General features: G+C 37.8%; 1 protein-coding gene across 4 annotated transcripts in view; it reads right to left on the reverse strand.

The window, feature by feature from the left end:
- The window catches only part of ANO3 (anoctamin 3), a 263,819-nt gene that overhangs the window by 43,425 nt on the left and 206,599 nt on the right, over positions 1 to 13,795 (reverse strand). For all 4 annotated transcript variants that reach the window (XM_070428141.1, XM_070428139.1, XM_070428138.1 and 1 more), the window contains one exon: positions 6 to 88. In XM_070428141.1, coding sequence (XP_070284242.1) covers positions 6 to 88 — 83 coding nt within the window. The remainder of the gene's footprint in view (positions 1 to 5; positions 89 to 13,795) is intronic.

Raw genomic sequence — 13,795 nt, forward strand, 5'->3', positions numbered from 1 at the left:
CTTACCTCTTCTTCTTCCCATTCAATAAGGTCCCAAGTATAGGTCAGTGTACTTCTTCTTCTTTTCCAAAACTCCAGGAAGACTGTGGCTATAAATAATAATAACATTATTATAATTATTTACCCAACTGCATTATGTTCTTTCAGCATTGCTCTTCTTCTTTGGATGCATTTTCACCATATTATTGAATTATTAAAATTAATTAAATTCACAGTAAATTCATTCAACTGGAATTTTGTTTTCTCTCACCGTGTTCTCCCTGTCTCTGTACACTGCATTCCTAGAGAGGAAGTAATTTTTTCATTGGATTAAATAATTGGAGACTTCTGTTAGCATGACCTATCAAAGTGATGCTATGAGAAGTCAATATTAGTGAACAAATATTTATTGTTCTTTTTGACTTGTTCATGCTTATTCAAAATTATCCAAAAAGCCTAAATAAAGCGTTCTCCAGGAATGACAATAAAGGCCAGACGCATCTTCTCCAAGATTCCGAGAGGAGAAGGCTAAGATGGGGGAGAGAGAGGAAAAGAGCAAGGTTGTCATGTCTCAGGCAACTTCTGCTCAACAAGTAGGGTGCTATGCATTAATCTAAGCTTGCAGTTTGGCCAAAAGTAGGTATAATTGATACTAACAGCAGTATGCTTTTGGTGCTGCCCATTACATTAGTACACTCTGGAAACAGAGAAATTCTTAACTTCTTCCAGAAAACAAACAAACAAACAAAAAACAGTTCTTATGTTTCAGAACTCTTAAAGATTATCCAATTAACTACAAATTTATCAAACATAAAAATCTCTTGACATTCAAAGTAGAGGTAATCACTCGGTTGACATCGCTGCTAAGTTAGCTGTATTAAAATAATCGCATCCCCTAATGAAAGCTATGCTACCAGTTGAAACAAATGGGGATATAAAATATAACATTATGGAAGCACACTATTTATCTGTTCAACGAAACAGCAAGAAATGGTTAGGAAAAGGCTATAAATATCACCCTAAAACAGGGATGGGGGACATCTGGCCTGTAAGCAGTAGAATGCCCACAAAATCATTTGTTCTGGCCTTGTCAAGCCATTAGGGGTGAGTTAATTAAATGTTTGACCAAAAATAGCAGGCTAATTTTTAAGTTGATAATTTTACATTGCCCATGAATGATTTTATAAATATCCAAATGGCCCTTGGCAGGAAAAATGATCCCTACCCATTCTCTAAAAGAAACTGATGGGCAGGTCCAAATGACCTACCATGCCTCTCTGATTGCATACAATATCATATGTTACAATATGTATATGACTTACTTTATTGGGACACTCAACTGACAAAATGGTTTCTTAGGGAAACAATACTACTGAAAGCCATCACCAAGATAGCTTCCTAGGTATACGACAAAAGCCAAATCTGGCTAATGTACAACCCAGGAAATCCCATTCATACCTGTATGGGGCATTTTCCCTTGTGCTAATGCCCCATTGAGGACTGGCAAGTCAACTCTATTCAAGGATACAAATACGTGATAGCAATGATTTGTATGTTTTCTCCGTGGTAGAAGCATTTGTATGCTGCAGAGCCATAGCCTCAGTAGTAAAATAACTCCTAGAACAGCCTTCCTACTTGGGGAATCTCCTCAGAGCTCCATATTGACTGGGGAACTCACACTATAGGACACATTATTCAATGTTTATAAGATCTGGCTGATCTGCAATATTTCCATTGTGTACATCATCACCAGTCCTCCAGTCTCATAGAGTGACTAACTTGGTAATCAAAACTCACCTGACAAAACTGGTGTAGTCTTCTAATCTGCCTTGGCCTAGGGCTTTTCCCGTGGTATTGCTCAATGTAAGATCTACTCTTTTCAGCAAACACAGACTGTCTCCTTTTGAAAGTATTACCAGCAGACCAATGAGATTAGATCAAGGGATGTATGAACTTGCACTGCTTAAAGGAAACCTCCTGATTTACTGTAAAGAATATCAGGGCCCTTAAGATTAACTCTTATAGATTAACCAATTAACTACAAATTTATTAAACATAAAAATCCCCGGACATTAAAAGTAGAGGTAATCACTTAAAGAAAGCTCCTGGAGCCCTAGCCGGTTTGGCTCAGTGGATAAAGTGACAGCCAGTGGACCAAAGGGTCCTGGATTCAATTCCAGTCAAGGGAGGTACCTCAATTGAAGGCTCTTCCCCAGCCCAGGCCCTGATTGGGGCTTGTGCAGGAGGCAACCAATCGATTTGTTTCTCTCACATCGATGTTTCTCTCTATATCAATGTTTCAATATTTCTCTCTGTCTTTCCCTCTCTCTTCTACGCTCTCTAAAAAATCAATGGAAAAATATCCTCAGAATCTTTCCATTACACACTTCTGGGAAATGGAAATCTATATCATGATCTCCAACTCAGAGCATTAAAACTACCATCTCTGCCCTAACCAGTTTGGCTCAGTGGATAGAGCTTCGGCCTGCGGACTCAAGGGTCCCAGGTTCGATTCCGGTCAAGGGCATGTACCTTGGTTGAGGGCACATCCCCAGTGGGGGGTGTGCAGGAGGCAGCTGATCATTGTTTCTCTCTCATCGATGTTTCTAACTCTCTATTCCTCTCCCTTCTTCTCTGTAAAAAATAAAAAAATATATTTAAAAAAATACCATCTCCATAAAGATTCCCCTTAGTCCTGATGGAAAGGGCCATATCAGATATTACTAATTAGCCTATTTGCCACTAAACTTAAGGATGCTGACATATGCATTCATGTTTCTCATTTAAAAAGTACCCACACACCTGAGTGGTTATGTCAGCCTACTGGGTATCTGAAACATAAAATCTTTAAACAATCTAAGACTAACACTAGAATTCTCATTCTGGGATCAAAACAGATGGCACCTGACATAGATGGTTCTCCCAAGACCCCAGACCAGGCCAGGCATACATGATGCCATCCAGCAACTTTTACACTTGGCCTTCCTTTTGATCACTTTTTTTCATTTACTAATACTACCATCATAACCTAATTTTTGCCTGAACAAAAACTCCTAAGAAAGCATTATTCATTTTCATAGTTCTTTAGTCTAATTTCAAGATGAACATACTCAGAATCTTATGTCTGCTTACTGCAATGACTATTCTAGTTACCTTTCAACACCCTTTTGGTCCCACTGCCCAACAATTATCCAACAGTGCCAATTTAACTCACAGTTGGATACACACCCAAGCTAACCATACTTATGATAAACCAGATCAGTGGCTTGGCACTTATGCCTTGAAAGCTTACAAAACATAACTGGAAATAACACTGAATTTAAAGTCCTTCTTTATTCTTAAGCCTCTGTGGTAGGCAAGTGTGTATGATCTACAGAAAATACAGTAAGAAAAGTTAGAGCCTACCCTCAACTATAAGTTCTTGGTCCATCTAAATATACTCAAATTCTAATAACAGATAAAATAAGTCATCAGCAAGATTTGTCCCACTTGCTCACATTTTTCTCCTGGATTAAATAGTAGATTCTAATAAGTAAGTTAGAGATTCTAGATGTGATATGGCGGGTTAAAAGTTTTAAGGCTTCAATTCAGTCATTTTGTTCTCCCAGAGAGTATCATGAATGTAATCCCATTCTTGATAGAAGAGAATGAGAAAAGGTGTTGAACTAGTAGCTCACTGAGGATTGACTAATGGGTTTGGAAATTTCAAGGAGAAATGAGAATCTCTCAAAGACTTCATGAGCCAGTGACTTAAATAAATGTCTATAAACCATGAAAGTGACAAGAAAACATATTCATTTTATTATAATTGCTGGTGACAATTTTGTATGCACAGTTAACTCTGGGATCCTGGCTAGACAAGGTGGTCTCTGAGGCAAGTAGCAGATTGAAAGAATACAGGAGTATTAAGACAGAGATCCCAACAGGTTTTAGCAGGGGTGAGATTGTGGGGAGGGTGGAAGAGCTGGAGAAGTGAAGCAAGATTTATATAGTTTTAACATCACAGAGCTTTAAAAATATCCCAATGCCCATACTACATCTCAGAGCAATTAAATCAGAATCTCAAGACAAAACCCAGCATCAGTTTATTTTTAAAGCTCCCAAAGATTCCCAATGTGCAGCCAATGTTGAAAACCACCTCCTAGAGGAAAAGCAGCCAAGCTCATGAAAGGTGAAATGGAAATCAGTCATGGTTACTGAGGCAGGAGAACATTACCACTAACATTGTTTAAGGTCAAGCTGTAAGAAATAATGGCTGTTGTTCTGTTTTGATTTCCAACTATTTATAAAGCATTTTAGCAATCATTTTAGATACATTACTTCTAATCTCTATCACAGTCATTCTCAAAAACTAACAAGAATATAAATAGCAACATGTAACAAGTAAATATGAGATGTGGCATAAAATGGCTATTGTTATTATCCTTGTTTTTTTTAAGATTAAAAATTGTGGGGAGCTGATATAGGGTTAAGCCTTGGACTGACCTGTTGGCAAAGTCATAAACAAGTCCCAGATAAGAGGGCACAGTCCTTTTAGCATAATTAGGCTTGACCTTATGATGCTCCCTAGATCTTACCTGGGAAGCTAATGGGCTGAGGGAAGTGCAACAAGAACAAAAACAAGTGAAACTCACAAGAACAGTGTAAACAAGTGAAACTCACAAGAACAGTGTAACTTTGGTAACCACTACCTTGTTTACCTCTGACTATAAAAATAAAGGCTCAGTTTACCTCAGGATCTTTTTTCTGTGGCCTCAGCCAGGCACAGGAAGATCCACAGAGACTAAAGAGAGCTAGAGAGTTCTGAACACTATCTCCGTGTAAAACATTCTTCGCTGACTCCGTCCACACCTTTGGGAACCCCTGGACCACTGGGGCTGGACCCCAGCAAAAAATTTTGGGGTTTTGAGAGGTTAGGAGACTTGCTAAAGTCACACAGCTGATTGGAACCTAAATCATTTTAACTAAAAAATTCATGCACTTTGTATCATATCACAGTGCCTTCCTGGATAGAGTTGAAATTGGAGATGCTAATAGGTGGAATGGGGATGTAAGAGCAAGCTGTAAAAGTCTTCAAGAAATAAGTATCCTGGAGATTGGCAGATGTGAAATGTAGAGAGAGTAGTAGAAATTGAAGAACATGGGGTTCAAAAGATAAAACTATAATACAGTAGGGCAAAGAACAATGGCTCAGAATGAGCAATGTGACAGAGACTGGGATGGTAAAGAGGAAGGGAAACATTAAACTTACTTAATATTATTTAAAAATGCTTTAAAAATAAAGTATATAAAGTGAAATTAATTTCACTTACTAAGAATGAAGTGTCAATACAGATATAGATGTGTAGATAAAGTAATAGAAATGCATATATATATATATATATATATATATATATAATATCTAATAATAAAAGTGTAATATACAAATTGACTGAACGGCCATCCAGTCGTCCTTCTGGACGACCTTCCGGACAAAGCTGGGCTGTAGCCATGCGGCTGCGAAGGCCTACTCTTGCACGAATTTTGTGCATTGGGCTTCCAGTATAATATGATATGATATGATGATATATGATATATATGATATGATATAATATGTAGATAGATTAGATATATCATAGTTATAGATACATAATGCCAAAAAGAATATACCAAAATGTTAATACTGTGATAATTACCTACGGATTATGGAACACTTTGTACAAAGTATACATTGTCCCTGGAGTATCCACTGCCTATGGTTTTCTTACCATTCTATGTGGAAAGTTTAGCAACTATTCCCATTGGCCCCATGAAACTGGATTGAGGGTGGAGTTGGAGGATGAGGCCTCAGTGGAGAAGGACAGTTTGTTATCAGGGGAAAGCCAAGTTTCACATGAGTCATGGAGGTAGAAGGAATATTGTGAAAAGGCTAAAGATGATACTTCTGTTCCTTAGCAACCATACATTGTACTTATTTTTTCATTCCTGCCTTTCTATGACAAACTTTTTCCAACATAAAGAAAAAAAAACCCAAAGATGCACATGCTGCATCTATCCAGTCCTTGTACGTCCATTTCCTCATGTCTATTCCCAGTGGCTTTCCTTTGTGATTAAAGTCAGTGGCACAGAGGAAAAGAACCATATGGTCATGTATGTAAAAGAGGTTAGATTCCATATGCTGTTTGTTCCAAGTGGTTTATTTAAATTTACAGAAAACAAGGCCCAGAGTGACTGACATATTATCACTGACCTTGTCCAGAAATCTGCAACACTTTATTACACTTGTTCCCATACCTGCTTTTTCTTACACTGGAAGGTAAGTTTCCCAAAGTGCCTTTTTTCCTCTAGCATTTTGAGTTGTTGGCAGACTGAAAATGCTCAATGAATGTCAGTTAAATTGAACTGATTGACTAAATGGAATCCAATTACTGTGACCATAACTCCTGGTCAAGTGTTCTTCCCATTAGTCCAGACCTTTTCAAATTACACCCCCCTGGAATTTCACTGGAGATATACAAAGGGGCCCTCACCAGAGAAGCCCCATATTTATGTGTTGCATATATTGATAAAGTTCAATTTTACTTGGAAAAATAATGATTAATTTAAAAGCTTGAAAATGACTTCCCCATACTTAGGCATGAGGGGGGAGTGTGTCATGGAGGGGTGGTGCAGGGGAAAGAGGTCAATGAGGTCAATTCCAAACACAAATGAACTTAAATATATTTGAATATGGAGAACAAAAAAGAATTCCAGGCATTGTTTTCATCAGAAGAGATAAAGATTTGAAGTCTTCCCAAAACAAGGCCCAGCTGAATCAACAGCAACAACTCTGAGACTGCCAATTTGGATAACACCCAGACACTACTAAAGACTCACCTCCATTTCCCAGATTAATTTTCAGCAACATCCTCAAGCATATTTGTGCTTTCCAAAACACATGGTATTGCAACATCACCATCCATGAGGTAAAAATAGAAATCTCACTAAACAGGTTGGACAATTAGCAGAGGGGCTATGAAAATGGAACATTTTAAATTTCCATGTCTGTGGAATGTTACTGTTGATTTTTCTATTTGGGGGGTTAATACCTTACAGGTGTGAAATTAATGGAGTTCTGTATATGAATATAGTATAAGCTAGTCAATATAAGGAGCCTCTAAATATTTGTGAGGCAGCAAGTTTTGAATATTTGAGCTGAACTGTACTTGACAGTCACACATGTCTGGTTAAATTTCCTCTGTGTCTAAGAATATGGGATTTCTCTCTAACTTTACTTCCAATTTCCTTCCCATCCTTCTTTCTCTCCAGCAATATTAAATGCGAAACAAATAACTAGCTTCTAAGATCATGGTATCACCAGCATTTGAACCTTAAACACCAAAAATCTTCACCAATTCCTAAAATCAGACTTAACATTTTTCCTCCCTAATAAAATTCATTTAGAAATAACAAGCTACATGTAAACAGCATCATGTTATATTAAAACAATGAGAATTTGCACCACAGTCTTGACTAGAGGAGACTCAAGTTTTATGTAAAAGATCTCACTAAAGCTAACTCTTCCAGTTGTAACCATGCAGAAATTTCATTTCTTCAATATGACCTTTTCTCCTTTCTTTCATTTTGATTCGAACTGGCCATATCCAGCATCCTGACTCACCTGCATCCTCCACCCTTGCATGTCCACTCCCTTAATCATTAAGCCCTCAGTACAATGAGATTCTGATCAATATCAAATAATCTTTTGAATAAAGCCTCTGCTCTGTTGACCCCAGTGACAGAGTTTCCTTCAAACAAGAGATAACATCTAGGCTTCAATTGTGTTTCAGCTCCTGACCTAGGAAATAAGCCAAACCAGATAAAGCTACACCATGGCTGACATCAGGAGTACTGATCAACTACCCCTACCCTAGCCTGATCAATTGGTAGAGACCATAACCCTATGGAAGGTTACTGGATTAATGTACCTATTCAAAAGCAGAGGATTTCCAACCACCCCAGTCATTCTTTTTAAAGATTTTCTCCAGATTCAGCACAAAAAATATTTTTCTGTAGTTACTAACACATGCTTTCATTATGCCCTACAAAGTGTTTAGGGCCATATAGTCCTTTAAATGGATGTGAAAGCCACTTGTCATTGTTATTTGCTGCCAGTAAACTTGATTTCAAAATCATCTTCAGGTCATGAAAAAGTTTTCTTTTTCTTCTACCCCAGATTTTGAACCAAGGAACAAATCCAGACTCTTCAGAGTGAAGAGACCTAGCATAGGCATTTCATTCACCCTGCCCTCACTCTGCCCCTCTCCAGGTCATGGCTCAGTGCAGAAAACACTTAGCAAATCAACTCTGTGCACTGTTGCTACTGAGGTTGTTGTTTAGCTATTATAACTTTCTAACCAGAAAGAAACAAATTAGAAAGGCTAGAATGTTCTAATTATCTGACTTAATATATATTTTTACAAAGCATTAATAAATCACTTGGATTTTTCCTAAAGGTGGCGAAATAAGTTATATTATCAATCTAGTAGTTTTTGCCATCTTTATATTATATGTATGCCTAGTTGTATCTTTACTTAAACCCATATAAAATTGATTACATAATTGATAAATTGGTCAACCATAATCTAAAGAGGTTATACTCTATAACTAAGCTAGTGTTCTAGAATAAGGAAACATATAACAGTATACTCCATCATCTAGGAATGAATCAGTCATGTGCCATTCCCACACAACAGAATATCTTGTCCTTGCTAAAGAGAGCAATATTACTTGCTGCTACTTGCAGGGTTGAAAAGTTGATTCGGGTACTAGGAATAAGAGGCTTCACTTCAGAACTTGTCTATGCAGGAACCCAGAGGAAACCCAGAACTCTCAATCTTGGCAAGATGTCCCCATACCCATATCCTACACACACCTTTATGTCTTGTCTCACTCACACTTGGATCCACCAGTATTAAATCACTGTGCTCTTCAACTGTACTCATATCAGTTACCTCAAGAAGACCAAAATTTTCACATCATCTCGTACCCTTCTGATTTTAATCCTCTAGTTCTAGGGAAATGGGGTTTGCCTCCGTGAACATCCCTACTCCTTCCAACTCTTTGAGATACTTTCACTATGTCCTCTTTTACTCAGTCATCAATAGCAAAGTCTTTTATGTCCCCTCACCTTCTTGCTCTGAAACCTGAGATGCTCCTGAAACCCCACTTTCCATGTGGCATTCTTAGCTGATGGCTATTTGTCTCCCACACTAATAGGTACTGAAGATGAGGTAGAGAATTTCTGGCTCCTCATTGATACTTCAAGATCATTTTTCTCTCTCCTCCTTCAAGATTCACAGATTTGAGTCTCAGATTATGAGTCCATACTTCTACTATCTCTTCTTGTGGAAGTCATCTAACACTTTCTGGAGACACTTCCTAAAACTTTTCTGAAGATTTTTAAACTGTTGGCTTACTGCAACTGTTACCAACATGGCTCACAAAATCATTATTGGAAATTATGATATACGCAGGTAATCTTTCTAGGACCTTGGCTTCTCAGTTCTTTTACTTCTACCCTCAAAGTTAGTTTCTCCTACTCTACATCACTCATGTAATTCCCTGGAATACTTTTGATCAATAACTGCAACCCCCTGCTCTTACATATACAATCTCCAATTACCTTATCACCCTGACTATAGTCAAGCCCGGGACCCTTCGGTCTGCAGTTCAACACTCTATCCACTGAGCCAAATAAGCTAGGGCATGACTTGTCTTATTTTAAATTGATTTAAGTGGATCCTTGGGTCTGCCATGCTGTCATCCTTTCTCTTCTCTCTTAACATCCAGCACCTACAATCCTCTCACTCTCAGTTGCAATTTTGCTGTCAATCTCATCATTAAAAATAAAGCAAGAGAAATACACCCAAATTATATCTACCCACTTATCTACACTTGTGCCTATTGCCTTTTATTTTCATCCGCTAAAACAAAAGATATGCATCCATGGCTAAAATCAGCTCTTCTTATCAACTAGCTTCTCTCTCTTATCTCTTATCTCAGTGGTTCTCAACCTTTCTAATGCCACGACCCTTTAATACAGTTCCTCATGTTGTGGTGACCCCCAATTTCATTGTTACAAATTGAACATAATTAAAGCATAGTGATTAATCACAAAACAATATGTAATTATATATGTGTTTTCCGATGGTCTTAGGTGACACCTGTGAAAGGGTTGTTGAACCCCCAAAGAGGTCATGACCCAAAGGTTGAGAACTGCTGTCTTATCACCTGCTAAAGGAAACTGGTCATATAAAAATAAAAAGGCAGATTTAAGATCTGCATGAACCAAAAATTAGAATAATATTCTAGGTAGAAGAAAAGTGAGCTAGCAGATATCTTAACCTTGGTATATTCTTTTTTTGTTTTGTTATTATTGTTAAACATATTTATTTGTTCTCAGATATATATATATATATATATATTCACTCATTTCTTAATTCATTTATACATTTATTGATAATTTAGTCTTTGCCAGGAATTATTCTAGCTCTGTGGATAAAGTAATGAAGAAAAACAGACAGAAAATGCTTGCTTTCATGAGCTTTCTAGTACAGGAACAATAAATAACAAAATAAGAGAGTATGCTACTTGGAGTCAAGTGCTGTGGGGAAATTAATGCAGGGAAAAGAGCTAAGACAAGCCTTTAAATTTATTTCCATTCTATTTCTACCTCAGAATAATATCCTATATAATAAAGGCCTAATAGGCTAAGTGTCTGGTTCTCCAGTTGGCCATTCAATCAATCAAAGCATAATATGCTAATGATATGCTAAGGCCTCTCAACTTCTCGCTATTATGTGCACTGACCACCAGGGGGCAGAAGCTCTGACTGGTAGGTTAGCTTGCTGCTGGGGCCCAGCTGATCAGAACTGAGCGAGATGGACCAGACACACCCTGGAGCCCTCCCGCAGTCCCTCCCCGGCTGGCCAACCTCCCACATCCCTCCCCAGCCCTGATCATGCACCGATGGGGTCCCTCAGCCTGGCCTGCACCCTCTGCAATCTGGGGCCCCTTAGGGGATATTGGAGAGATGATTTCAGCCTGACAGCAGAACAACTGGTCACTATGATTTGCACTGACCACCAGGAGGCAGATGCATAATGCAGAAGCTGCCCCCTGGTGGTGAGTGTGCTCCCACAGGGGGAGCGCCACTCAACCAGGAGCCAGGCTCACAGCTGGCAAGCACAGCGGCAGTGGTGGATGCCTCTCCCATCTCTGCAGCAGTGCTAAGGATGTCCAACTGACAGCTTAGGCATGGGGAGCAGGGCTCCCGGACTGCAAGAGGGTGCAGGCCGGGCTGAGGGTCCCCACCCCAAAGTGCACAAATTTCATGCACCGGGCCTCTAGTCTATATATATAAAAGCCTAAGCAACTGGATGACCAGCCAGTAGCTATGATGTGCACTGATCACCAGGGGGCAGACACTCAATGCAGGTACTGCTGAGCTGTGGTCACTTGGCAGCAGCAGTTCTTGGGTGACGTACCCAGAACCAGAGAGAAGGGAATCCGATTCTGGAGTGTGTCACCTGAGAACCACCCTCTCACAATCCAGGACCTCTGAGGGGATGTCAGAGAGCCAGTTTCAGCCTAATCCTCACAAGCCAGGCTGAGGGACCACACTCGTGCAAGAATCCGTGCACCGGGCCTCTAGTCCTTTACATTTATGTCTAAAAGTGTTTACTGATTATCTTGTCATACTTCTCTGAAACAACAAAGAATATAGATAGAAATTAAAATTATTTTTTAAATTTCTTGTGAACATGAGGCTCTTTAAAAAATAATTTGGATTTACTTATCATTAATATTAATAATAAAACAATAGAATTTATTCTAAAATTTAATGAATATTAAACATAAAATCTAGGATTTTATTATTAAAATATCTCCTAAGGATATCATGTTTTTCAATTAATTCAGGTATCCTTGTATACCTTCTAGTTCTTATTCCAATGAGATAGGTTTCAGCATCAACTCTATTCTAGTTTATTGTATTTATGAAGATATTTACCAAGGAAACACATTGACATAAATGTGTTGATAGGAATGCAATAGGTTTTGCTATAATTATGTCATTCAATTCCTTGAACCATGGCTGAATTAAAGTTTGTATGTGATTTAGCAGATTTATAAGATTTCTTTAGCTCTCCATTTGTACCCATGAATATATGTATATACTATGTCACAACTTCTACTTAATGAAGGGCATAGATCTAGAAAGCTTTTAGTGGCCAAAATGGAGTTTTTAATTTTTTCATAAAGTTAGTCAAATGAAGAAGACCATATTATAACTCCATGTGATTTAATAGGAAAAAATAAGCTTGTTTGTTAAACAACCATTAGGTGAGAATGACCCCTCTATTTCTCTTCGCACGGAATACTGAAACAACTATCATCATCCCTAAAAAAATTTTCCAGTCATCAATTTCCATTGTATTTATAATGAACATCATAAAATATATAACCATTGTTATTTATTTTTTTATTAATCAAATATGTCTTTGTTACGTAGTGTCCATGCTTCTATATAAAAAATATGAATTCAGTTTCTATTCTGTTTCAAACTCATCACATGCTATTAATGAATTTGATCTATGGAAACAGATTCCCTGTGTGTGGCATCAGCATCAGGCATATTATGTTATAGGATTTAAAAAATAAATAAATACCATCGTAAATCTAGAACAATGTTTTGATTTTGAGACATGGTCCCAAGCTACTGTATTTTCAGACCCGTCAGTGACAATGTGTGTTTCGTGTTCTGGAAAGTCCACTTGTGAATGGTTCCACTATTTCAGACAAAGAGAAGGTGTTTCTTCTTCCGATATGTATTGTGAGACTTAATTAATGGGTGTGAAGCAGTTGGTGAGTGCCAGATGTAAAGCACCACAGTAGGTAATGACAAAAGAAAATATGTAAGCATTACACTACGTGTCATCTCAGCTGCTTGAGTTAATCTGGCGAAAGAAGATTCAACATGGGAATAGTTTTCCTAGAACATGGTATATACCTGGAAATGTATCGAAGTGAGACTTGTTTGCTTGCTAAGAAAATACTTTTTAACTTCAACTCAGGTGATTTTAAAGGTTTCTGATCACAACCAAATGAGTAAAGTAATAACTAAGGCATTAAATTTACCCATAGTTTGCATTTTTAGCTCTCTTCCAGTATGCTCATGACAGGAGAGTAAATGGGGTCTATTTCTAGGGTCAGTTCTAATCATTTGGTTATGATTGTCAGGAGGACAATGATGAAAAGGATTCTGAGGCCATAGGGCAGTGAAAGCAGATAATTTTAGCAAAATTGCCTTGTAATTTCTATGTATAGTATAGGCCATAATTAATGGTTAAGTCAGAAAATGGTAATGATATTCATATATTTACCTAGGAAAACTCCTAAGGGGGTGACACACCCAATCCTGGCAACTCATGTTCAGTTCTCTAAGTATGGATATAAAATATGTTTTCAGTTGAATTTTTTCCCCAGTAACTGACTGATCTGAAAAGAACCAATTGAATTCTATTAAGCCATTGCTTAGTAACCAGTGTTTGATCAAATTTAACTTGCTTTTCTTCATACCAGTGCAGTTACAGCTTAAATATCCTTTGAGCGAACATTTTTTTAGGGGTTGGTTTAATTTATAATCAAACTCTAAAAGGCCTTTGGGCTTCAGAAAATTGAAAACTATAGAATTACCTTGTTCTTTCCTGGGGCCAATTAACTGGGCAGATTCTTTGCATTCAACTTGAAGCTCCTGGACCTTAGCTAAAGTTTCATTTTCTCACTCAGCAACTGGA

The sequence above is a fragment of the Myotis yumanensis genome, unplaced genomic scaffold, assembly GCF_028538775.1.
Source record: "Myotis yumanensis isolate MYYU_CA2020_CCGP unplaced genomic scaffold, mMyoYum1.0.hap1 SCAF_10, whole genome shotgun sequence".
Taxonomy (NCBI): domain Eukaryota; kingdom Metazoa; phylum Chordata; class Mammalia; order Chiroptera; family Vespertilionidae; genus Myotis; species Myotis yumanensis.